The 27,900-nt window shown below is 47.0% G+C and overlaps 1 protein-coding gene across 2 annotated transcripts in view; it reads right to left on the reverse strand.

Moving 5' to 3' along the window:
• The window catches only part of LOC147123468 (long-chain-fatty-acid--CoA ligase ACSBG2-like), a 182,268-nt gene that overhangs the window by 16,345 nt on the left and 138,023 nt on the right, over positions 1 to 27,900 (reverse strand). For both annotated transcript variants that reach the window (XM_085973380.1, XM_085973388.1), the window contains one exon: positions 13,479 to 13,618. In XM_085973380.1, the coding sequence (XP_085829506.1) occupies positions 13,479 to 13,618 (140 nt within the window). The remainder of the gene's footprint in view (positions 1 to 13,478; positions 13,619 to 27,900) is intronic.

A 27,900-nucleotide genomic window follows, 5' to 3' on the forward strand; every position in this document is an offset into this window, starting at 1 on the left:
CGTTCGACAATGAAGTCGAAGATTGGGCGACATATGTGGAACGTATTGAGGTGTACTGCAGGGCGAATGAAGTGCCAGATGCTAATAAAGCACTGGTTTTGTTAAATTCCATGGGTGCAAAAACTTATGGGTTACTGCGAAATCTAATAACCCCAGAGAAGCCGGTGAACAAGAATTTCGAAAGCATAGTAGAAATCCTACAGGACCACTTAAACCACACACCGCTGCTGATAGCAGAACAATTTGAGTTCCATAAAAGGAACCAACACAAAGACGAAAGCAATGCTGAGTACCGAACGGAACTGCGCAAGCTATCGAAACACTGCCAGTTTGGAGCGGGACTAGCAGATACGTTAAGGGACAAGTTTGTGTGTGGGCTACAAAGTGAATGAACCCAGAAACGGCTTCTATCAGAAAAGGATCTTACGCTGGACAAGGCTTTCAGTATGGCAGTATCACACGAAGCAGCCGCAAGGGGCGCTGCAGAGATACAACGGAGACCGCAAGAATATGGCACCAATGAAATGTCCTATGGAACAGGGAAGTGCTATCGCTGCGGCAGAACAACACATGACCAGAAGGATTGTTGGTTCAAGGACCAAGTGTGCAGACAGTGTGGGAAAGCAGGACACATAGCAAGAGTCTGCAGGTCTGGGAAGAAAACCAACAGTAAGAAATCTCCACAGGAGAAGTACAAAAAGGTACACCAGGTGATGGACAGTGGTTCAGACGAACAGAAAAGTGACACAGACTCCGGAAGCAAGGAGCTGGGTTGTCTGAAACTACATAAGGTATCCGAAATGGAGGATCACCAGACTATCTGGGTTACACTCAAGATAGACGGAGTCCAAGTGAAAATGGGATTGGACACAGGATCAGCCCGAACAGTCATAAACCAAAGGGGCTACAAGCGGCTATTTTCACATATACCCTTGAAAGCTACAGAGATTGTCTTGAAGACGTATACGGGGCAAAAAGTCTACCCCAAAGGAAAAATAAGGGTGAAAGTGATATATAAAGGCCAGGAAATACCTAAAATGGATATATATGTATTGCCAAATGGAGGACCACCACTGCTAGGACGTGAATGGATCCGGAAGATACAATTAGATTGGCATTCCATACAGGCACTGAAGGTTGAGGCCAAAAAGGATGACGACGTCACACCTGGACGACTGTCAAAAATGCTAACTGACGCAAAAGAAATGTTCCAGGAGGGACTAGGAACACTAAAAGGCATAACAGCAACGATTAAAATAGAGGAAAATGCAAGCCCAAAGTTTCTTAAGGCCAGACCAGTGCCTTATGCGATCAGACCAGCTGTTGAAGCAGAGCTGGAAGGGTTGGAACGTTCAGGAGTACTGTCCAAAGTGGACTGGAGCGAGTGGGCTACACCCATCGTTCCTGTAATGAAGAGGTCGTTGAGTAATACGCCTGGGGAACCAAAGGAGGTCCGCATCTGTGGGGATTTTAAGGTGACAGTGAACCCAGTCCTTCACACGGTACAATATCCGCTTCCACGAATTGAGGATATTTTCGCCTCGCTATCTGGAGGTAAACGCTTCACCAAAATTGATCTAGCCCAGGCGTACTTGCAAATGGAGGTAGAAGAAGCTTCGAAACAATACCTTACGATTAACACTCATAAAGGTCTCTATCAATACAACTGGCTGGTGTTCGGAGTAGCCTTGGCTCCGGCTATCTGGCAAAGGGCGATGGATCAGGTCCTGCAAGGGATTCCAGGGACCCAGTGTTATTTGGACGACATCTTGGTCACAGGCGAAAATGACAGTGATCACCTCGCCAACTTGGAGAAGGTGCTCACCAGATTAAAGGAGTATGGGCTACGAGCTAATCGCCACAAGTGCGAGTTTTTCCAGAAACAGATCTCGTATTGTGGCCACGTCATCGATGAAGAGGGGTTACATAAGTCCCCTGAAAAGATTGAGGCAGTAGTCAAGGCTCCAGCACCGGAAAATGTGTCACAACTGAGGTCGTTCCTCGGGCTGGTAAACTACTACCACAAGTTCTTACCAAATTTGTCCATGGTATTACACCCACTGAACACCCTACTGCAAACAGGGGTACCATGGAAGTGGGATGACGAACGTAGATGAGCTTTCCAGAAGTGTAAAGAATTGATCACATCAAAAGAGGTGTTGGCCCATTTCAACCCAGCACTACCAATTCGTTTGGCATGTGATGCATCACCCTATGGTATTGGAGCGGTGCTGTCGCACAAATTCCCAGACGGGTTGGAGAGGCCAGTAGCCTTTGCGTCTCGGTCACTAACCTCAGCCGAGCGCAACTACGCCCAGATTGACAGGAAGGCCCTCAGCCTAGTGTGGGGCGTAAAAAAATTCAACCACTATCTGCATGGGCAGAAGTTCACCTTGCTGACTGACCACCAACCACTTGTCTCCATCTTTAATCCTAAGAAGGGTGTTCCAGTGATGACTGCACAACGGTTACAAAGATGGTCCCTGTTTCTAGGGGCGAATCAATATGAAATAGAATATAAAGGCACGAAACAGCATGGGAACGCTGATGGGCTGTCGCGCCTGCCACTGCCTACTGTGGAGGAAGCACCAGCAGTGGACCCTATAGAGATATTTTATTCGTCAATAATTGAACGATTGCCAGTAACGAACGCGGATATAGAGGAGACCCGCAATGATCCGACGCTGTCTCGGGTATATGATTTGACGGTGAGGGGATGGCCAACACATGGCGACTCACTGTTGCCAGCATTCTCATCCAGAAGAGAACAGCTGTCAGTATGCCAGGGGACAGTGATGTGTGGATCCAGAGTGGTGATTCCACCCAAGTTAAGGGAGAGAGTGCTAAATGAGCTACATGAAGATCATCTGGGGGGAGTGAAAATGAAAAGCCTTGCTAGGGCTTATGTGTGGTGGCCGGGAATCGATCAACAAATCGAAGACCTAACTAAGAGCTGCTTAGGATGCCAGAAGGTCCAAAATGCACCACCACATGCCCCTCTACACCCATGGGAGTGGCCCTCCTCTCCATGGCAACGGGTGCATATTGATTTCGCTGGTCCATTCATGGACTGAATGTTCTTAATAGCAGTGGATGCTCATTCAAAGTGGCCTGAGGTGATAAAAATGTCTTCAACCACTACAGAGAAAACGATTGCAGTCCTACGGACCATATTTGCCAGAAACGGTTTGCCAGAGCAGATTTGCTCTGATAATGGACCACAGTTTGTGTCCGAAGAGTTTCAAAAATTTATGAGAAGGAATGGGGTAAGGCATTACACATCCGCCCCATATCATCCAGCCACAAATGGATTGGCTGAGAGGTTCGTACAAACCTTTAAGAAGGCGATAAAGGCCATGTGCGACGATGAAATTCCACTACAGCATAAGATGGACAATTTCTTATTAGCCTACCGAAACGCGACACATGCAGTTACCAACCAGACCCCGGCCATGATGTTCTTTAACCGAAGGTTGAGATCTCGTCTGGACTTGCTCAGACCAAATGTGCGAAGAAATGTTGAGGACAAACAATTCCGGCACATCAATGAGAAGCCGACAAGGAGCTTCAATGTAGGGCAACCAGTCTTGGCCCGTGACTATCGAACAGAGAAATGGCAACCCGGAACGATATGCACAAGGCAGGGGCCATTAATGTACACAGTGGATGTCGGGGAGAACATTGTGAGACGCCACGTCGATCAGATCTTAGCGTCACAGGAACGCGTCAACCCCATGTCTCGAGTACCTGGGGATGAACCCGACATACCGGTAGTATCTACCTCAGAACCAGTAGCAGTGGAACCCGATGAACTACCCAATGAAAACGGGTCAGAATCGCCTCTGCACCAAGAACAAGAACCTCAGGAAAGGCGCTATTCCGAAAGGGTCAGGAAGCCGCCCCAAAGACTGAATCTATAAATGGACTATTGTTGTTTAATGTACATGTTAAAGTGTTAATTGTTATTTGAATATTAGGGGTACTACTAATCTAAAAGGGGAGGAATTGTAGTGTATGTGCCTTTAAGGCAGAACTACTTTTACAGCTCCTGTATACTGTAGTACCGGCAGTGACCACACCTGTATATAAGCTTTGCGCATGCCTCTGTACCCCCAGTCTTGAGACTACCCTCCTCCAGTAAATACCTGTTTATTGTTAAGTTACAGCATCCGTGTGGTTATTGAAAAACAACATACCCTCAGAATCACGGATCTAACAAATTTAATCCAGTAACCCCCATTGGGTAGTGCATGTGTGGATCTTGCGTGGAGTCAGGATTGGGTTTGGCATAATGTTCCCACAGTTCAATAGCCTAGCCCTTTGACACTCTGGGAGTGAATTTCCTTGAAATGAGTTACACTGCTGTTGCACGATTGAAAAAGGTTCTGTGCCCACCGGAGATCTGTCTGTAGAGGGAGGTACACAAGGAATTCCTGGGTCAGCTCATTTGCATACCTACTGGATTAGTTATTGACGTAAAACCCGTGTAAAACAGTTTCAAGTGGCAGAAGTGCATGGAAACTGCTATTCAGTATTAAAAACACCATTCAGCAGCAGACTGGGGAGGGAAGCAGCCAACTAAGAACTGTGCTCTCTCACTTCACTCTCTCTCAACTTCACTGAATGTCTTATCAAACTTTAAGAATTATGACAACATCAACAAACTTACTGATTCATACCCCATACTCTGTTGGAGGAGATTGAAGGCAGGAGGAACACACTGCCAAGTGTGGGTGCCAGGAAGACACCAGAAACATCACTCATGCTACTTGGAGGGAGGTAGCACAAAACATGAGTGCCACTCCCAGGACTGCAGACCACTGCCAGAAAAGGTTCCTCATTTTCACCAGGTAATCCTACAGGGCAACATACTGGATATCTCTTCCTTCCACACCGTAGGCACCAGCAGACTCTTCACCCTCTTAAAACAACACTTGTACAACTGACGAAAGGTCATCAATCTGAAACGTTAACTTTGTTTCTCTCTCCACAGATGCTGCCCGACCTTCCAGCATTTTCTGTTTTTATTACTTGCACAGCTAATTCTTCATAATGCACTCCGATTAAAGGAGGTTCCAACTCAAAATCTTGCACAATGGCTACCCAGCTCCCTTCATAGTAATTACTTACATCCACAACTCTAAAGTCCTTTCCTTCACTTTAACAGCCTCATACCACCCACATCTCTTACTTCAATTCTCCCACACCACTTGACACACACTCAAATCCTAGCCTTACATTAATTATCTTCTTGCAGGACAAATTGGCACACAATGTCCGCCAGAGACAAGCCACTGGATGAGATATCCCCAAACATAAATATCTCGCTTCCTTCAAGAAAGCAGTCAAGGAGCTCATGCTCTGCTCTTGCTGTAAGAGATGGCAAGCTTGGCAACATCTAGGTTACTGACTAAAGGTCGAGTTCCAACAAAAAAACTCGTGACCTAAAGAACAGATGGTGGGTGGAGAAAGCGCAGGAGATCCAGCAGCTAGCTGACAATCACGACGTGCGTGGATTCTTTAGCGCAGTCAAGACCACCTACAGCCCAAGCACCCAAGGTCATACCCCACTGCGGGCCAAGAATGGAGAGGTACTCATCAAGGACAGAGAGGCAGTCAGTGCCCACTGGAAGGAGCACTTCAAAGAGCTCCCTAACCGAGACTCTGTCTTCAATAAGAGTGTCCTCAACTCCATCCCGCAGCATGCTACCCACCACCTCCTCAGCACAACCCCAGCCCAGCATGAGGTTGAAAAGGCCATCTGACAACTGAAGAACAACAACAAGGCCTCAGGAGCAGATGGAATCCCCGCCGATGCACTAAAACATGGTGGAGAAGCACTATTGGCGCGAATACATGAACTAATTTCTCTTAGTTGGAAGGAGGAGAGCATGCCAGGGGATCTCAGACACCATAATCGTGACCATCTTCAAGAAAGGTGACAAGTCCGATTGCGGTAATTACAGAGGAGTCTCCCTGCTGTCTGTCACAGGGAAAGTCATCACAAGAAGCCTCCTCAATCGCCTTCTCCCAGTGGCTGAAGAGCTCCTCCCAGAGTCGCAATGCGGATTCCGCCCATTAAGGGGCACAATGGACATGATCTTCACCGCGCGTCAACTACAAGAGAAATGCAGGGAACAGCACCAACCGCTGTACATGGCCTTCTTTGACCTCACAAAGGCCTTCGACACCGTCAACCGTGAGGGATTATGGAGTGTCCTCCTCAAATTCGGCTGCCCTCAAAAGTTTTTCACCATCCTCCACCTGCTTCACGACGACAGGCAAGCTGTGATCCTGACCAACGGATCCACCACAGACCCAATTCACTTATGAACCGGGGTCAAACAAGGCTGTGTCATCGCACCAACGCTCTTCTCAATCTTCCTGGCTGCAATGCTCCATCTCACCCTCAGTAAGCTCCCCGCTGGAGTGGAGCTAATCTACAGAACAAACGGGAAACTGTTCAACCTCCGTCGCCTCCAGTCCAGATGCAAGGTCGTCCCATCCTCTGTCATCGAATTGCAGTATGCAGACGACGCTTGCGTCTGCGCACACTCTGAGGCCGAACTCTAAACCAGCGGCAACACCTTCACCGAAGCGTACGAGAGCATGGGCCTTACATTAAACATCCGCAAGACAAAGGTCCTCCACCAACCTGCCCCTGCCACAGTACTGCTCCCCCATTCTCAAAATCCATGACGAGGCCTTGGACAACGCGGACCAGTACTTCAGGAGCTTACTGTCAACAAGGGCAGATGTCGATGACAAAGTCCAACACTGCCTTCAGTGTGCCAGTGCAGCCTTCGGTTGCCTGAGGAAGAGTGTGTTTGAAGACCAGGACCTCAAACCCAGCACCAAGCTCATGGTCTACAGAGCAGTAGTGATACCTGCCCTCCTGTATGCTTCAGAGACATGGACCATGTACAGCAGGCACCGCAAAGCACTGGAGAGGTACCACCAACGCTGCCTCTGCAAGATCCTGCAAATCCATTGCCAGGACAGGCACACCAACGCCAGTGTTCTCGCTCAAGCCAACATCCCCAGTATCGAAGCTTTGACCACGCTCAATCAGCTCCGATGGACAGGCCACATCGTCCGCATGCCCGATACGAGACTCCCAAAACAAGCGCTCTACTTGGAGCTCTGACACAGCAAGAGAGCCCCAGGTGGGCAGAGGAAACGCTTCAAGGACACCCTCAAAGCCTCCTTGAAAAAATGCAACATCCCCACCAAGACCTTGGAATCCCTGGCCCAAGACCGCACAAAGTGGAGGAGAAGCATCCGGGAAGGCGCCGAACACCTCGAGTCTCTTCGCCGCGAGCAAGCGGAAGCCAAGCGCAAACAGAGGAAGGAGCGCACGTCAACCCGAGCACCCCACCCACCCACCCCTTCAACCACCATCTGCCCCACCTGTGACAGAGACTGTAGGTCCCGCATTGGACTCATCAGTCACCTGAGAACTCATTTTTAGTGTGGAAGCAAGTCATCCTCGGTTCCGAGGGACTGCCTAAGACGACTGACTGAGCACCTACATTATCGCCCTGGCTTCCCTGTGATGGGCCACAGGTACAAGCTTCCATCCTCTTCTGTCTCTTTAATCCCAAGGGAGTAATATACTTAGCTTCTACCCTTCTTTCCTGCAGATCCACCACTGCAACAAAGGCATGATGCTGCCATTTCTTAGGAAAGCAGCTCATGCTGTCCCCATCACAACACCATGCCAGTCGTTGGTGTGAGGCAACACCAAGCTGCCCAGGAGCCACCTAGAGATGCAGCCAGGAGTAGCTCCATTCCAGGAGCAATCTGCCATGGAGGCAAGGGCCACCTCAGTCCCCTGATCCTTCTGTACAGTGCGAGAAGCCAACCACCTCCCAAATTCCTGACCCTCAGGTAGCACTTAGAAGAAGCACTAGAATAGGTGATAGAAAGGTACCCTGGGGAAACAGTGTTAGGAAAGAGTAGGGTGATTACATGCACTTCCAATTACTGTATTAAAATAGACTGTGCATCGACATGATACTTTGTTATTACAGGAGGTTAAAGTCATAAAGGAAAGGATGCACTCATTTGGTGCTGACTTACTCACTCAGATGATGATTACTGGCAGGCTCAAGTAGGGGCGAAGAGAGCCCTGTCATTTTGCAGGATGGGTAGTGGATTAAGGGAATGTATCTTTGAGTTACTTTATTTGAGGGGAGAAGGAGGCAAGACTGGGGCTTCAAAGGTAGACTGTGGTACACAGAAGAGAAGACTTCAGAGATGACCTGTGTTCTGATGCCCCTTGCAGGAGTCACTGCGGACTCCTCTGAGTGCAGATCATCATGATGGTCTGCTCCATGTACTTCTGGCTCTAATGGATCAAGGGCCTCCTCGTCAGCCATGTCAAAGTCCAGTAGTTCTTGAATGCCAAAGTTGTGAATGGCACAGCAGGCTATAACTGATCATGACGTGCAATCTGAAGAATACTGCAGAGTCCCTCCCTACCTGTCCAGGCAGCTAAAAGTGTGCTTTTAAGACCTCTATAGTCCTCTTCATGATTAGTGTCATAAAAACATGTGCCTCATTGTTTCACTCCTCTGTTGCTGTTCAGACCACTTATTAGCCTTGGGGGAGGGGGGCGGGGGAAAGAGGGGTGGTAGAGACATTTGTCACCAAAGCCATCTGTTGATTTGATTTTCTTCCCTGAAGAGATCAAGGAGGGCCAAATTGCGAAGGATAATGGTATTGTGACAGCTTCCAGCATATTGGAAGTTGACATGGAGGATCCTCTGCATGGTGCCACATGTAATCTCGACATTGAGGGAGTGTAAACCTTTCCTGTTGATGTAGTTGAGGTGGTAATCTGTGGGAGCCCTCAAAACAAATGTGGTTGCCAATGACACACCGTGGACCTTGGGGAGGCCGAGAACCCCTCTCCTGCCTTGCTGTGATGCCAAAAGAGAATATTTTGCCAACTCTTCTGTAAAGGGCATCCTTGAAAAGATGAATGCATGCCCATACTGCAGCCTGGTTAATATTGCACAGCTCACCTATGACTGGCTACCTGAAATGAGCCTGCGGCATTAAAGCCGAGGACGGTGGCCACCTTCCTAGCCAGAGAGAACAGTACGGGCAGATAAGTGTGGCCTCAGGTCATCCTGTAGCAAAACGCAGAGATGCCCTATTGCTTCTTTGGTGAAGTAAACTCTCCTTATGCACAAATTCTCAGCAAAGTCCTTGTATGACCTGTGCTGCCTATGTACTTTATGGGGGAGGGGTGATATCTGGTGGGCTGCATCCTCCTATAAATTAAACACCTCTACGACTGAAACTCTGAACACATTACATGGATAAAAAGGATTCTTTTTACCTGTACCCATTGGAATGTCAGCACCATCCTACTGCAACAAGAACAGTAGCTGTGTTCTGGCCTTCACACACTTGTTTCATGTTAGGGGCAGCATTAGTCTGGGCTACATTTCAACTTTAAAGGCAGAGGTAAATAAACGGCTTGCTGACCTACTGAGACAGTCCAATTCCATTTTATTACTTAAAAATATCTTTGAAAGTTCTTGTCACCTTTAAGGTTCTTGAGAATTACACAGCACAGTAAATCGATGAGTCTATGATAGCACAGACATGATTTTTGAGAACTCTTAAAAGTATGCACGTGCAAAGCTTTAACAGATGTTTAAATTCTTAGAGAAAATATTCAACTTCTCTTAACATGCCCAAATCAGCTGACTTGCTCACTTTTGGAAAATAAAGTAACTTGAATTACAAGTAAATCAATTTGATGAAAAAAAGTCAAGGTGACTCACTATAAGCTCTAGGTGGCACGTGATTTTTTTACAGCTCCACAACCAGAGTTTGAATCCAACCTAAACGAATGGGATAAACTTCTCAGATGTCTTTAAAGATCTTAAGTAAAAGGAGTGATTTTAATCTAGCTCTATTGGCCACAGCACAAACCCACCCACATTTGGCAATCATAGATGAAGACTTTTAAGGGAGATGGAAAACTCAAGCTTGCACAGTAGCTGATGTTTTTAAACTCTTGGGGGCTCCATTCTGCATCTTGAAAACATCACCACCTAACCTGGTTGCGTTTGCGTATCAGGTTGAAAAAAAAATCTCTTCAGTTCTGATGAAAGGTCGTCAACCTGAAACATGAACTCTGTTTCTCTCTCCACAGATGCTGCCTGACCTGCTGAGTATTTCCAGCATTTTCTGTTTTCATTTCAGATTTCCAGCATACGCCATATTTTGCTTTTGCAAAAAAAAACTCTTGTTCAGTGAATAGTTCTACCTTTTCACTTGTTAGCAAAGAAATTCCAAAATTATTTCTTAAGTTTTAATTCTCTGGGGAAGGCCAGAAGATTCTTGGGCCTAGAAATTCAGTGGGCCTTGCGCCCACTTAGCGCCTAAAGAGGTCTTTTGCGCCGGCGGGGTGGTAGCGCGGAAATTGAGTGCAGCAGTATTGGCGGCGGTAGCCGTTAGCGCTGCGCCGGGACCGATGACGTCATCGGTGTGCACGGTGGTCCGTAACGCCCCGAAACCGCGCTGATCCCCATATTTATTTGCGCCCGCCTCCTCCGAAGCGGGCGCAAACAGCGAACAGAAAACGGGGCCATCCTGCTGCCATAGTGGGGCGCTTTAAAGCTGAAGGTGCGGCCGGCCGCTTTTTCGGCGGCTGCCAGCCTGCACCTCCTTCCCCGGCCTCCTCCACCCCCCCCGCGGCATTGCCGGCTGGTTTCCGTGGAGCCCGGCACTTCTCCGTTGTGCCGGGCTCTTTTGCCGGCACTCGCGATCAGGGCTCCAGCCGTTGCAGGCACCTCCCCCTTAAGAGAAGGAGGAGGCCTGCAGTACCGCAGCCTGCCGCACCGCATCGGGTGGCGCTGCGGCAACTAGCGCGCCGATATTCAGTTGCAGCGCCCCAAACGGAGGCGGGCACACCCTGGTATAGCGCCCGCTTCCGAATTGGGGCGCAGAAGACGAATATACGGCGTGCGCTAATGCCTCCCCGCCCGGCGCTAACTTTTGGGCGCGAGCGAGCTGCCCGCGCCCAAGTGAATTTATAGGCCTTGGTCTTTTAAAAGATTGGCTTATAGTAATCTACAATTTCAACATTTTATACAGCTGGATATTAATAATATTGAAACTGAGCCAATGCACAACAGAAAACAGAGTAGAAATAAACGGATCATTTTCAGGTTAGTAGGCTGTAACTGGTAGGGTACCGCAAGGATTAGTGCTTGGGCCTCAGCTATTTACAATTTATAGCAATGACTTAGACGAAAGAACCAAGTTTAATGTATTCAAGTTTGCTGACAATACAAAGCTAGTTGGGAAAGTAAGCTGTGAAGAGGACGCAAAGAGGCTACAGGTTAAGTGAGTGGGCAGGAATGTGGCAGATGGAATATAATGTGCAGTTATCCACTTTGGTAGGAAAATAGAAAAGCAGAATATTTTTTAAAAGGTGAGATATTAAACAATGTTGGTATTCAGAGTGGTCTGGGTGTCCCTGTACACGAATCACAGAAAGTTAACATGCAGGTACAGCAAGCAATTAGGAAAGCAAATGTTATATTAGCCTTTATTACAAAGGGATTGAATACAAGAGTAAAGAAGTCTTACTGCAATTATATAGGGTTTTGGTGAGATCATACCTGGGAGTACTGTGTACAGTTTTGGTCTCCTTACCTAAAGAAGGATATACTTGCCATAGAGGGAGTGCAACAAAGGTTCATCAGACTGGTTCCTGGGATGGGGAGATTGTCCTATGAGGAGAGACTGCGTAGACTAGGCCTATATTGCCTAGAGTTTAGAAGACTGAGAGGCAATATATATAAATGATCCAGACGAGGAAACTTAAGTGCTAGGACCCCAGCTATTCACAATATATATTAATGATCTAGACGAGGGAACTAGATGTAATATCTCCAAATTTGCAGACGACACAAAGCTGGGTGGGCGTGTGTGCTGTGAGGATGCAGCAGAGAAACTCCAGTATGATTTGGACAGGTTGGGCGATTGGGCAGATGCATGGCAAATGCAATATAATGCGGATAAATGTGAGGTTATCCACTTCAGTGGCAAAAACAGGAAGACAGATTATTATCTGAACGGCAATACATTGGGAAAAGGGGAAGTGCAACGAGACCTGGATGTCCTTGTGCACCAGTCGCTGAAGGTAAGCATGCAGGTGCAGCAGGCGGTTAAGAAGGCAAATGGTATGTTGGCCTTCATAGCGAGAGGATTCGAGTACAGGAGCAAGGATGTCTTGCTGCAGTTGTACAGGGCCTTGGTGAGACCACCCCTTGAGTATTGTGTGCAGTTTTGGTCGCCTTATCTGAGGAAGGATGTTCTTGCCATGGAGGGAGTGCAGCGAAGATTCACCAGACTGATACCTGGGATGGCAGGAATGATGTATGAGGAGAGATTCTGTCGATTAGGCTTATATTCGCTAGAGTTTAGAAGAATGAGAGGGGATCTCATTGAAACTTATAAAATTCTAACAGGACTAGACAGACTAGATGCAGGAAGGATGTTCCCGATGGCGGGGGAGTCCAGAACCAGGGGTCACAGTCTAAGGATAAGGGGTAAGTCATTTAGGACAGGGATGAGGAGGAATTTCTTCACCCAGAGTGGTGAACCTATGGAATTCTCCACCACACAAGACAGTTGAGGCCAATTCATTAAATATATTCAAGAAGGAGTTAGATATATTTCTTAAGGCTAAAGGGATCAAGGGATATGGGGAGAAAGCAGGACAAGGTACTGAATTTGGATGATCAGCCATGATCTCATTAAATGGCAGAACAGGCTTGAGGGGCCGAATGGCCTACTCCTGCTCCTATCTTCTATGTTTCTATCTCATTGAAATATATAATATTCTTAAAGGGCTTGGACAGGGCAGATGCTGGGAGGATGTTTCCACTGGCTGGGAAGTCTAGAACTAGGGGTCGGCCATTTAGGACTGAGATGAGGAGAAATTTCTTCACTGAAGGTTGTGAATCTTTGGAATTCTCTCCCCCAGAGGGCTGTGGATGCTCAGTTGTCGAGTATATTCAAGACAGAGATCAATAGATTTTTGGATACTAAGGGAATCGAGGGATATGGGGATAGTGCGGAAAGGAGGAGTTGAGGATCTTCTACCTCAACTCCACCTTCCGAATGGCCTACTCCTGCTCCTATTTTTTATGTACTTATGTTCATGAGGTTAGTAGTCCAGCAGCCCAAGCAGATCAGTGCTGAGGCATAACCCAGGGACCAGAAGTCACAATTCTAGCCTCAAATAACATTCACGCTTACTTGCCCTCATTGGACAATTTCTGCCAAATCCTGGAGATGGAACAGAAAGCTCATTCTGTAGAAGTTCTTGCTTTAACATCCATCATGTAATAACAGTCTCCACCAAAGGAAGTTTGAACAAAGCATTGAAACATCCAATACTCTATGGTAAAGGTTCATGTTAGATTATGCATAATGACACTTACCTTCAGAGTGAGAAGCATGGAGAGGAATTTCCTTTTATCACCAACAAGCATGGCATTGCTAATGACTGGTAGTTTCTCCTTAACAGCATCCTCAATGGGGACTGGTGCTATGTTCTCTGCACCTGCTGTGATGATCAACTCTGGAATAAAACCAAGATAAATGGTACAATTCACTACATTCATTACTTGATTGTTTTAAACCAACAGTACTAGAATAAATGCCCAAGTAAATATTTAATAAGATGCACCAAATGAATGGTATAGCAGCAGTGCACTGGTCTTAAATGGCCTGGGCAGATTTCTGCCATTTCTTGTAAGTAATAGAGTAGAAAAGCACAAATATTCACATCCAGTGGTTGTGTCTAAGCAGCCACAGATCATCAGGTTAACCTACTAAACATTGTATTAGAAACTCGTTGGCTACCCCAATTTACTACATGAAGATTCTCATTATAACATGTACAATCTCTATATGGCTGACATACATTGTGTTAAAAAACCTAAATTGAGTTTAAATAGGGTTTTGTTGTTCCGAAGGAGGGTACAACCTGAAAATACTATCTCTCCCCTCCATAGATACAGGCTGACCTGCTACACGCTTGCAACTTTTCCTATTTTTATTTCATATGATTTCCAACATTTGCAATATTTCACTTTTTATTTAAATATGTAACCATCTCTGTCTGGGAGCTACCACTGTGCAGAGAAGTGCAAGTTCAGTCCTCTACTCTACTCCTGTGAGTTCACAATCTTAGCATGCTATATGGAGAGGTAGAATGGAGGCTACACACCTTGTGCCACTTTTGTTGCCCCTCTCAGCAAGATAACAGCAACATTGGCAATGGCCCAGGATGAGTCGCCCTTCAGCAGCCTATTGGCCATGAGGTACATGGCTGACAGGGTGAGGGGGCTGTGGGGGGGGGGGTGGATTTGCATATCCCAAGAGACAAGGAAAGGAGTACCAAATTCAACTCCAATTACAAAGCTCAAACTAAAGAAATTTTGTTGGCAAGTTACTGAAATTTAGTTCAAACATTTGCTTCCAGTGACATCATTTCTTTGGCTGAAATTCCATTAGCATTTAATGCCCAATATTTTAAAGACCTTCGTCAAAAATGAGCCTACATTTTTTGAAAAACAAATGTGCTAACCATCTTAAAGGTGATCTTCAATGCTGGCACAAGTATCATAAACTCTGATACATGTGTCAGCCTTGGCTCAGTCATAGAATTGTTGCATCAGAGTTAGAACATTATGGGTTCAAGCCCCGCCTCAGAGATTCAAGCATATAATTTAGGCTGACACTCCAGTGCAGTACGGAGGGAGTGCTGAATTGCGGGTAAGGTGGCATAGTGGTTATGTTACTGGACTAGTAATCCAGAGGCCTGGACTAATAATCTGGAGCAGTGAGTTCAAACCCCACAGGAATGGCAGTTGGGGAATTTAAATTCAGTTAATTAAGTAAATCCGGAATAAAAAATCCAGCATCAGTAATGGTGACCATGAAAAACCCATCTGCCATCCTATAGCCTGTGTGTGATACCAGACCCAAATGTGGTTGACTCTTAACTGCCCCCTGAAATGGCCAAGCAAACCACTCCAAAAAAGAATAAAACCGGACGGCAACATTTCACTGGCTTTTAAATCGGAAAAAACACACATTTGTGGTATTTTGAATGGGCCAAAGGGAATATTGCCGGTTGGACCACCCAGGATCGATCTAGGCATTGGATTCGAACACGACAAAGGCACACCCAGCCCAGTCGACACTGCAAAGTCCTCCTCACTAAAATCTGGGCCCAAAATTGGGAGCTATCCCACAGACTAGTCAAGCAACAGCCTGACCTAGTCATGCTCACAGAATCATACCTTTCAGCCAATGTCCCAAACTCATCCATCACCATCCCTGGATATGTCCTGTCCCACTGGCAGGACAGACTTACCACAGGTGGCGGCAGTTGTATAGAGTCAGGAGGGATTGGTCCTGGAAGTCCTCAACATTAGCCCAGAAATTCGGGTCGGGGGCTTCCCGCGGGTGTAAGCCCCCAACCTGCACTTACCTTGTGCGCCGGCCGTTGAGCTGTGGGCCCCCGTGGAATTCCGATCCTGGGCCTGCTCCAACTGCCGGCGCGCAGTGCTTGCGTATCCCAGGGGCGCAGTTAGTTCGATGCGTCCCCTGGGATCACGTGGGCCATGGAGAGCCAATGGCAGCAGGGAATGCTTCATTCATAAGTTTGACAGGAAGGGCTGTCAAACTTATAAATACGATAAGCCCTAAAACATCACTAAATCTTCAAATACATTTTTTTTAATCACATTTTTTAAATAAACTGTAAATTACATGAAATAACTATTTTAAACAATAATTAAAATTTTTGAAAAAAATAATTTTATTTTCTAATGGGGCTAAAAATAAACTTACCTTTCTTTAAAGTATTTAAAAATAATAAACCTGTGGAAAAAATGTTTTAATTTTAATTAATTCACCACTTACCTTGTAAAAAGCAGGCCTTGTGACTGCTTTTTACATGTCTAACTTCTGGAGACTTACCCTCCCGTTAAAACCTGCAAAAAAAAAACGTAAGTTCGATGCGCACGCGCAGCCTCTCCTGCGCACACGTTCGACCTCTGAGCCCCTTCTTTCAGGGGAACGGAAGTGCCGGTTTCCCGCGCATGCGCAGTGCATGCAGGAAAAGGCTAGCTCAGACAGTAAATGGGTGACCAAAAGGCAGGGTAAAGGCAGGAAGGTAGTGCAGGAGTCGCCTGCGGTCATCTCCCTCCAAAACAGGTTTACCGTTTTGGGTACTGTTGGGGGAGATGACTTATCAGGGGAAGGCACCAGCAGCCAGGTTCAGGGCACCATGACTGGCTCTGCTGCACAGAAGGGTGGAAAAAAGAGGGATAGGGCTATAGTGATAGGGGATTCAATTGTAAGGGGGATAGATAGGAGTTTCTGCGGCCGAGACCGAGACTCCAAGATGGTATGTTGCCTCCCTGGTGCAAGGGTCAAGGATGTCTCGGAGCGGGTGCAGAGCATTCTGAAGGGGGAGGGGGATCAGCCAGTTGTCGTGGTACATGTAGGTACCAACGATGTAGGTAAAAAGAGGGAGGAGGTCCTACAAGCTGAATTTAGGGAGTTAGGAGCTAAATTGAAAAGTAGGACCTCAAAGGTAGTAATCTCTGGATTGCTACCAGTGCCACGAGCTAATAAGTTTAGAGAGAGTAAGATAGATAAGCTAAATACGTGGCTTGAGCAGTGGTGCAAGGGAGAGGGATTTAAATTCCTGAGGCATTGGAACCAGTTCTTGGGGAGGAGTGACCTGTACCAAGGGGACGGTCTACACCTGAACTGTGAGGGAGCCGATGTCCTCGGGGTAATATTTTCTAGGGCGGTTCGGGAGGATTTAAACTAATTTGGCAGGGGGATGGGAACCTAGGTAGTGGAAAAGAGGGAAGTCATATGAAGTCAGAAATAGATGGTAGAAAGGTGAGAAGCAATAAGCAAAGGAGAGAAACACAAAGGGCCAAACTAATTCATAATGAGAGTGTGAAAAAAGCAAGCCTGAAGGCTTTGTATCTTAATGCTAGAAGCATTAGGAACAAGGTGGATGAATTAGTTGTGGAAATAGAGGTAAACAAGTATGATTTGATTGGGATTACAGAAACGTGGCTGCAGGGTGGGCAAGGCTGGGAACTTAACATCCAGGGATATACAATATTTAGGAAGGATCGGCAAAAAGGTAGGGGAGGTGGGGTAGCATTGCTGGTAAAGGAGGGGATTAATGCAATGGAAAGGAAGGATATTAACACGGATGAAACAGAATCTGTATGGGTAGAAATGAGAAATAGCAAGGGGAGGAAAACGTTAGTGGGTGTGATATATAGGCCTCCAAATAGTAATATGGAGGTGAGGGAAGGCATAAAAAGGGAAATTAGAGAAGCGTGCGATAAGAGCACAGCTGTCATCATGGGTGACTTTAATTTACATATTGATTGGACTACCCAAATTAGTAAAAATTCTGAGGAGGAGGAATTCCTGGAATGTTTTCGGGACGGTTATCTGGACCAATATGTCGAGGAGCCGACTCGAGATCAGGCCATTTTAGACTGGGTATTGTGCAATGAGAAGGGACTTATCAGCAATCTTCTTGTACGAGGCCCCTTGGGTCAGAGCGATCATAATATGATCGAGCTCTCAGTCGAGATGGAGAGTGAGGAAATTGAATCAGAGACTAAGGTCCAGAACTTAAATAAAGGGAATTACGAGGGTATGAGACGGGAATTGGGTAAGATTGATTGGGTGGTGTTTCTGGGGGGATTGACAGTGGATAGACAATGGCAAGCATTCAAAGATAGAATGGAAGAATTCCAGAACATGTTTATACCGGTTTGGCATAAAACTAAACCTAAAAAGGTGACTCAACCGTGGATAACGAGGGAAATTAGGGACAGCATAAAATCAAAAAAAAGGGCATATCAACTGGCAAAAAAAAGCACCAGACCGGAAGATTGGGGGCAGTACAGGATACAGCAAAAGAGGACAAAGGGATTAATCAGGAAGGGGAAAATAGAATACGAAAGTAAACTTGCAGCAAACATAAAGACAGACTGCAAAAGCTTTTATCGGTATATCAGGAGGAAAAGACTGGTAAAATCCCAAGTCGGTCCCTTGCAGTCCGATTCGGGAGAATATATAATGGAGAATAAGGAAATGGCAGACCAATTAAACTCATACTTTGGTTCTGTATTCACAAAGGAGGACACAAATAACCTCCCAGGAATATCGGCAAACATAGGGACTAATGAGAGGGAGGAGCTGACAGAAATTAGTATCTCTAGGGATATGGTGTTGGGTAAGTTGAGGGGACTGAAGGCCGACAAATCCCCGGGGCCTGATAAACTACATCCTAGGGTACTTAAGGAGGTGGCCCTGGAGATAGCAGATGCTCTAAGGATCATCTTCCGGAACTCCATTGACTCGGGAACAGTACCCGTGGATTGGAGGGTAGCTAATGTTACCCCAATATTTAAAAAGGGGGGTAGAGAGAAAGCAGGGAATTATAGACCAGTAAGCCTTACATCGGTTGTGGGCAAAATGCTAGAGTCCATTATTAAGGATAAAATAGCGGAGCACTTGACAAATGGGGAAAGGATCGGACAGAGTCAACATGGATTTACAAAGGGTAAATCGTGTTTGACTAATCTGCTGGAATTTTTTGAGGAGGTAACTGGTAGAATATGGGTGGAGCTAAGAAATAGCGAGGGGCGAAAAACATTAATAGGAGTGGTATATAGGCCTCCAAATAGTAAAATAGAGGTTAGGGAGGGCATCACGAGGGAAATTAGAGAAGCGTGCAATAAGAGCACAGCTGTCATCATAGGTGACTTTAACTTACATATAGATTGGACTAGCCTAATCAGTAAAAATAATGAGGAGGAGGAATTCCTTGAGTGTTTAAGGGATGGTTATCTGGATCAATATGTCGAGGAACCAACTCGGGAACAGGCTATATTGGACTGGGTACTGTGCAATGAGAAGGGACTAATCAGTAATCTTGTTGTACGGGGACCCTTGGGTCAGAGCGATCATAACATGATCGATTTCTCACTCGAAATGGAGAGCGAAGAAATCGACTCAGAGACTAAGGTCCTGAATTTAAACAAGGGGAATTATGATGCCATGAGACGGGAACTGAGTAGGTCTGATTGGACAACGTTCCTGAGAGGACTGGAGGTAGATAAACAATGGCAAACATTTAAAGATAGAATGACAAAATTGCAAAAATTGTTTATACCAATCTGGCATAAAAGGAAATCTAAAAAGGTGACTCAACCGTGGATAACAGGGGAAATTAGAGACAGCATAAAATCCAAAGATAGGGCGTATAAAATAGCCAAAAAAAGCGCCAGAGCGGAAGATTGGGAACAGTTTAAGATAGAGCAAAGGAGGGCAAAGGGCATGATCAAGAGGGGCAAAATAGCTTACGAAAACAAGCTGGCGGAAAATATAAAAACTAACTCCAAAAGCTTTTATAAATATATCAAAAGGAAAAGACTGGTGAAAACCAAAGTTGGTCCATTGCAGTCAGATACGGGGGAATATATAATGGGAAATAAGGAAATGGCAGATCAACTAAATGCATACTTTGGGTCAGTCTTTACGAAGGAAGACACAAAAAACCTCCCTGGGATATCGGGAAAAATAGGGACATTGGCAAAGGAGGAACTGACGCAAATCAATATCTCTAAGGATATGGTGTTAAGGAAGCTAAAGGGATTGAAGGTGGACAAATCCCCAGGGCCTGATAACATGCATCCTAGGGTACTGAAGGAGGTGGCCCTAGAGATAGCGGATGCACTAAGGATGATTTTTCAGAATTCATTAGACTCGGGAACAGTGCCGATGGATTGGAGGGTAGCTAACGTTACCCCACTATTCAAAAAGGGGGGTAGGGAAAAAGCAGGTAATTACAGACCTGTAAGCCTTACATCAGTTGTGGGCAAAATGCTGGAGTCCATCATTAAGGATGAAATAGCGGAGCACTTAGCAAATGGGGACAGGATAGGACAGAGTCAACATGGATTTACAAAGGGTAAATCGTGCTTGACTAATCTATTGGAATTTTTTGAGGGAGTAACTGGTAGAATAGATGGGGGAGAGCCAGTAGATGTGGTGTACCTGGACTTCCAAAAGGCCTTCGATAAGGTCCCACATAAAAGATTAGCATGGAAAATTGAGGCTCATGGGATAAAGGGGAAAGTTTTGGCGTGGATAGGGAACTGGCTGTCAGATAGAAAACAGAGAGTTGGAATAAACGGCTCATTTTCTGAATGGCAGGCAGTAACAAGTGGGGTACCACAGGGATCTGTCCTGGGCCCCCAGCTGTTCACAATTTACATTAATGACCTGGATCAGGGAGTCGGATGCAGCATTTCCAAATTTGCAGACGACACTAAACTAGGAGGTGGGGTGGGCTCAGAGGAAGAGACCAGGAAGCTCCAGAGCGATTTGGACAGACTGGGCGATTGGGCGGATAAATGGCAGATGCACTATAATGTGGACAAGTGCGAAGTTATCCACCTTGGGTGCAGGAACGGGAGGGCAAATTATTATTTAAATGGCAATAGATTGGGAGAGGGGGAAGTACAGAGAGACCTGGGTGTTCTTGTACACCAGTCACTGAAGGCGAGCATGCAGGTGCAACAGGCGGTCAAGAAGGCAAACGGTATGCTGGCCTTCATAGCAAAAGGGTTAGAATACAGGAACAGGGATACCTTGCTGCAGCTGTACAGGGCACTGGTGAGACCACACCTCGAGTACTGTGTACAGTTTTGGTCGCCTCATCTGAGGAAGGATGTTCTTGCCATGGAGGGGGTGCAGCGGCGATTCACCAGGCTGATACCAGGAATGGCGGGAATGACCTATGAGGAGAGACTATGTAGTTTAGGGATGTACACACTGGAGTTTAGAAGATTGAGAGGGGACCTCATAGAAGTGTATAAAATTCTGACAGGTCTAGACAGACTGGATGCAGAAGGAATGTTTCCCTTGGCGGGTGAGAACAGAACTAGAGGACATAATTTAAGGATAAGGGCTAAACCATTTAGGACAGAGATGAGGGGGAATTTCTTCACTCAGAGAGTGGTGAACCTGTGGAACTCATTGCCACAGAGGGCAGTGTACGCCAGCTCATTAAATATATTTAAGAGGGAATTAGATATATTTCTACGGGCAAAAGGGGTTAAGGGTTACGGAGAGAAGGCGGGGACGGGATACTGAATTAAAGGATCAGCCATGATCTCATTAAATGGCGGAGCAGGCACGAAGGGCCGAATGGCCTACTCCTGCTCCTATCTTCTATGTATCTATATGTATCTATGTATCTATGTATAATAGATGGGGGAGAGCCAGTGGATGTGGTGTACCTTGACTTCCAGAAAGCCTTCGATAAGGTTCCACACAAAAGATTATCATGCAAAATTAAGGCTCATGGGATTGGGGGCAAAGTATTAACGTGGATAGAGAACTGGCTGGCAGATAGAAAACAGAGAGTTGGAATAAACGGCTCGTTTTCGGAGTGGCAGGCAGTGACCAGCGGGGTGCCGCAAGGATCTGTCCTGGGACCCCAGCTGTTCACAATATATATAAATGATCTGGATCAGGGAATTGGATGCAATATTTCCAAATTCGCTGACGACACTAAACTAGGAGGAGGGGTGGGCTCTGATGAGGATGTCAGGAGGCTACAGTGCGATTTGGACAGGTTGGGGGAATGGGCGGATACGTGGCAGATGCACTATAATGTGGATAAATGCGAGGTTATCCACTTTGGGGGTAAAAACAGGAGGGTAGATTATTATCTAAATGGCAATAGATTGGGAGATGGGGAAGTGCAGAGGGACCTGGGTGTTCTTGTGCACCAGTCACTGAAGGAGAGCATGCAGGTGCAACAGGCGATTAAGAAGGCAAATGGTATGTTGGCCTTCATATCAAGGGGGTTCGAGTATAGGAATAGGGATACCTTACTACAGCTGTACAAGGTGCTGGTGAGACCGCATCTGGAGTATTGTGTACAGTTTTGGTCGCCCCATCTGCGGAAGGATGTTCTTGCCATGGAAAGAGTGCAACGGCGATTCACCAGGCTGATACCTGGAATGGCGGGAATGACCTACGAAGAGAGATTAAATAGTTTGGGCTTGTACTCACTGGAGTTTAGAAGATTGAGAGGGGATCTCATCGAAACATATAAAATTATGGCAGGCCTGGACAGGCTGAATTCAGAGAGAATGTTTCCAATGGCCGGGGAGCACAGAACCAGGGGCCACAGTCTAAAAATAGCGGGCAAATCATTTAAAACAGAGATGAGGAAGAATTTCTTCACTCAAAGAGTGGTGAGCCTGTGGAATTCCCTGCCACAGAGGGCTGTGAAGGTTAATTCAATAAATATTTTCAAGAGAGAATTGGATATATTTCTGAAGGCTAAGGGGATTAAGGGTTACGGAGAAAAGGCGGGGACGGGGTACTGAACTGGTAAGATCAGCTATGATCTCAGACGAAGATCAGCCATGATCTCATTGAATGGCGGAGCAGGCTCGAAGGGCCGAATGGCCTACTCCTGTTCCTATCTCTATGTATCTATGTATCTATGAAACCGGCACTTCCATTGGGCCTACGAGCGAGTACCCTGTGTGTACTCACCCGTGGAGACCCGAATTTCTGGGCCATTATCAGGGTGGAAATTGGCCGGATTGGATTTGTCCTGCTTTTTGTGGGCTGGACATACCTGGGTAATTTTCCACTTTGTCGGATAGATGCCAGTGTTGTAGCTGTATTGGAACAGCTTGGCTAGAGGCGCAGCTAATTTTGGAGCACAAGTCTTCAGCACTACAGCTGGGATGTTGTCGGGGCCCATAGCCTTTGCCACATCCCATGCGCCCAACCGTTTCTTGTGATCACGTAGAGTGAATTGAATTGGCTGATGGTGTGGATCTGCAGGAAGCGACCAAGATGGATCATCCACTAGGCACTTCTGGCTGATGGTTGCAAACGCTTCAGTCTTGTCTTTTGCACTCGCATGCTGGGCTCCGCCATCATTGAAGGGGGGGATGTTCATGGAGCCTCCACCATTCAGGATTGGATGTTGCAGGACTGCAGAGCTTTCATCTGATCCATTGGTTGTGGGATCGCTTAGCTCTGGCTATAGCATGCTGCTTCCACTGTTTAGCATGCATTTAGTCCTGCGTTGTAGCTTCATCAGGTTGGCACCTCATTTTTAGGTACTCCCGATGCTGCTCCTGGCATGGTCTTCTACATTCTTTTTTGAACCAGGGTTGGTCGCCTGGTTTGATGGTAATGGTAGAGTGAGGGATATGCTGTGCTATGAGGTTACAGATTGTGGGGCCCACAGCACCTCATGGATGCCCAGATTTGAGCTGCTAGATCTGTTGCGAAGCTATTCCATTTACCATGGTGTTAGTGCCACAGAACACGATGGAGGGTGTCCTCAGTGTGAAGATGGTACATCGTCTTCATAAGGACTGTGAGGTGGTCCCTCCTACCAATACTGTCATGGGCAGCTACATCTGTGACAGATAGATTGGTGAAGATGAGATCAAGTAGTGGACCTTCAGGACTCAGCCAGTTCGGCCAGTAGTGGTGCTACTGAGCCACTCTTGGTGATGGACATTGAAGTCCCTCTTCAAGTGCCCTTGCTAAATGCTTCTTCCAAGTGATGTTGAACATGAAGAAGTACTGATTCAGCAGCTGATGGAGGATGGTAGGTGCTTTCCTCACCCACCTGATGCCATGAGACTTCATGGGGTCCGGAGTCAATCAGCCTATTCTCAATGATCAGCAAAGTGATGGAAGGTGTCGTCGACAGTGCTATCAGGCGGCACTTACCAATACCTGCTAACCAATGCCCAGTTTGGGTTCCGCCAGGATCACTCAGCTCCAGAGGTCATTACAGCCTTGGTCCAAACATGGACCAAAGAGCTGAATTCTAGAGGTGAGGTGAGAGTGACTGCCTTTGACATCAAGGCAGTGTTTGACTAAGTGTGGCACCAAGGAGCCCTAGTAAAATTGAAGACAATGGGGATCAGGGGGAAACCTCTCCACTGGCTGGAGTCATACCTAGCACAAAGGAAGATAATTATGGTTGTTAGAGGCCAATCATCTCAGCCTCAGGACATTGCTGCAGGAGTTCCTCAGGACAGTGTCCTAGGCCCAACCATCTTCAGCTGCTTCATCAATTACTTTCCCTCAATCATAAGGTCAGAAGTGGGGAAGTTCGCTGATGATTGCACAGTATCAGTTCCATTCGTAACTCCTCAAATAATGAAGTAGTTCATGCCCGCGGACAACATCCAGGCTTGGGCTGATGTGTGGCACGAATGTTACTTGCCACTTAAGTGCCAGGCAATGACTATCTCCAACAAGAGAGAAAGTCTAACCACCTCCCCATGACATTCAATGGCATTACCATCGTTGATTCCCCCACCATCAACATCCTGGGGGGTCACCATTGACCAGAAACTTAACTGGATCAGCCACATAAATATTGTGGCTGCAAGAGCAGGTCAGAGGCTGGGTATTCTGCTGCGAGTGACTCATCTCCTGATTCCCCAAAGCCTTTCTGTAATGTATGTACCTTTAAGGGAGAGAACTACTTTTTACAGCTCCTGTATACTGTAGTACCGGCAGTGACCACACCTGTATATAAACCCTGAGTAGTGATCTGTACAGTTAGTTCTAGAGTAACCCTCATTCAGTAAACACCTGTTAAATCGTTCCCTGCAGTCTGTTGTCTGATTATTGAAGGACAACATTAAGATACACGGATCTAACATTGGCGACGAGCAGATTCGAACCTACCTACAACTCTGCATCACCTCCCAGGGAATCGCTGCTGGAGAACAGTGGAAGAAGGTCGAATCCAAAAGCACAGACGTCGACCACGGGCAACCGCCCAGTCATCCAGCGGAGATTTGAGCATCGCAGGGGAGGCTGTCGAGAGCCAGGCTTGGCTTTCCAGTCACGGTGATCCAGCGAAACGGGCTGGCAACAGGTACTGCGCAGACCCTTCCTGGACAGCGACGGGCTAGAGCCTGACCGAGCGGCACAGAAAAAGGCCGAGCAGCATCGACGGGGGACAGAGAGAGGGCAGAGCGCACAGGGCGCAGCTGGTGTTCAAGACCGAGCGGCGTCAACGGGGTAGAGAGGCGAGAGAGAGCAGAGCGCAGCCGGTGTTCAAGGGCCGAGCAGCGTCAACGGGGGAGAGAGGCGCGCAGGAAAACGCGAGGCGCTGCCATTGCCACGAGGACCGCAGAGAGCGGCGTTGGCAGTAGCGCAGGAGCAGCGCACGAAACCCACAGGGCGTCGCCATTTGCCACGTGGACCGCCGAGAGCGGCGTTGGCAGCAGCGCGGGAGACGGCATTTTAAGCCGCAGCGGGGAAGATAGGAAAGCGCGGGAGACGCCATTTTAAGCCAGTCTAACCACACCCAAAAATGCCGAAGAGTGGCAGTATCACAGCGTTCGACAATGAAGTCGAAGATTGGACGACATATGTCGAACGCATAGAAGTATACTGCAAGGCGAATGAAGTGCCAGATGACAAGAAAGCGCTGGTATTGTTGAATTCAATGGGTGCAAAAACGTATGGCTTACTACGAAACCTAGTAACCCCAGAGAAGCCAGTAGAAAAGGATTTTGAAAACAGTGTCAATCCTACAGGACCACTTAAACCCCACACCGCTGCTGATAGCAGAAAGATTTAAGTTTCACAAAAGGAACCAGCATAAAGATGAAAGTAATGCTGAGTATTTAACGGAACTGCGCAAGCTATCGAAACACTGACAGTTTGGAACGGGACTGGCAGATACCTTAAGGGACAAGTTTGTGTGTGGGCTTCAAAGTGAAGGAACCCAGAAACGACTTCTATCAGAAAAGGATCTTACGCTGGACAAGGCTTTCAGCGTTGCAGTATCACACGAAGCAGCAGCACGGGGCGCTGCAGAGATACAATGGAGACCGCAAGAATATGGCACAAATGAAATGTCATACGGAACAGTGAAGTGCTATCGCTGCGGCAGAACAACACACGACCATAATGATTGCTGGTTCAAGGACAAAGTGTGCAGACAGTGTGGAAAAGTAGGACACATAGCAAGAGTCTGCAGGTCGGGAAAGAAAACCAGCAGCAAGAAATCTCCACAGGAGAAGTACAAGGTGGTACATAAGGTGACGGAGAGTAGTTCAGACGAACAGAAGAGTGATACAGACTCCGGAAGCAAGGAGCTGGGTTGTCTGAAACTACATAATGTGATCAAAACGGAGGATCACCAAACTATCTGGGTCACGCTCAAGATAGCAGGAGTCCAAGTGAAAATGGAATTGGACACAGGATCAGCCCTAACAGTCATAAGCCGAAGGGACTACAAGCGGCTATTCTCACATATACCCTTGAGAGATACAAAGATTGTCTTGAAGACGTACACGGGGCAAAAAGTCTACCCCAAAGGAAAAATAAGGGTGAACGTTATATATAACGGCAAGGAAATACCAAAAATGGACCTATATGTATTGCCAGATGGAGGACCACCACTACTAGGACGTGAATGGATCCGGAAGATACAGCTAGATTGGCATTCCATACAGGCACCGACTGTGGCTGACAAAAAGGATGACGACGTCACACCTGGGCGACTGTCAAAGATCCTAACTGACGCGAAAGAAGTGTTCCAGCAAGGACTCGGAACACTAAAAGGCATGACAGCGATGATTAAAATTGAAGAAAACGCAAGCCCAAAATTTTTGAAGGCCAGACCGGTACCTTATGCGATCCGCCCAGCCGTCGAAGCAGAGCTGGAGAGTCTGGAACGTTCAGGTGTACTGTCCAAGGTAGACTGGAGCGAATGGGCTACACCCATCATCCCGGTGATGAAAAAGTCATTGAGCAGCACGCCTGGGGAACCAAGGAAGGTTCGCATCTGTGGGGACTTTAAGGTAACAGTGAACCCGGTCCTTCACACCGTACAATATCCACTTCTGCGGATTGAAGATATTTTCACCTCGCTATCTGGAGGGAAACGCTTCACTAAGATTGATCTGGCCCAGGCATATCTGCAAATGGAGGTAGAAGAAGCATCAAAAAAATACCTCACAATCAACACCCATAAAGGTCTCTACCAATACAACCGGCTGGTATTCGGGGTAGCATCAGCTCCGGCTATTTGGCAGAGGACAATGGAACAAGTCCTGCAAGGGATCCCAGGGACCCAGTGTTATTTGGCTGACATCCTGGTCACGGGCGAAAATGACAGTGATCACCTTGCCAACCTGGAGCAGGTGCTCACTAGATTGCAGGAATATGGGCTACGAGCTAACCGCCCCAAATGCGAGTTTTTTAGAAAACAGATCTTGTATTGTGGCCACGTTATCGATAAAGAGGGGTTACATAAGTCCCCAGAGAAGATTGAGGCAGTAGTCAAGGCTCCAGCACCGGAAAATGTGTCACAACTGAGGTCATTCCTCGGGCTGGTAAACTACTACTACTTCTTGCCAAATTTGTCTACAATACTACACCCACTGAACACCCTACTGCAAACTGGGGTGCCATGGAAGTGGAGTGACGAATGTAGACGAGCTTTCCAGAAGAGCAAAACACTAATCACATCGAAAGAGGTATTGGCCCATTACAACCCAGCATTACCAATTTGGTTGGCATGTGATGCGTCACTCTACGGCATTGGAGCGGTGCTGTCGCACAAATTCTCGGACGGCTCAGAGAGGCCAATAGCCTTTGCGTCACGATCACTAACCTCAGCGGAGCGTAACTACGCCCAGATTCACAGGGAGGCCCTCAGCCTAGTGTGGGGAGTGAAAAAGTTCAATCACTATCTGCACGGGCAGAAGTTCACCT

The sequence above is a fragment of the Somniosus microcephalus genome, chromosome 2, assembly GCF_052327205.1.
Source record: "Somniosus microcephalus isolate GS21.2 chromosome 2, FLI_Smic_1.0, whole genome shotgun sequence".
Lineage (NCBI taxonomy): Eukaryota > Metazoa > Chordata > Chondrichthyes > Squaliformes > Somniosidae > Somniosus > Somniosus microcephalus.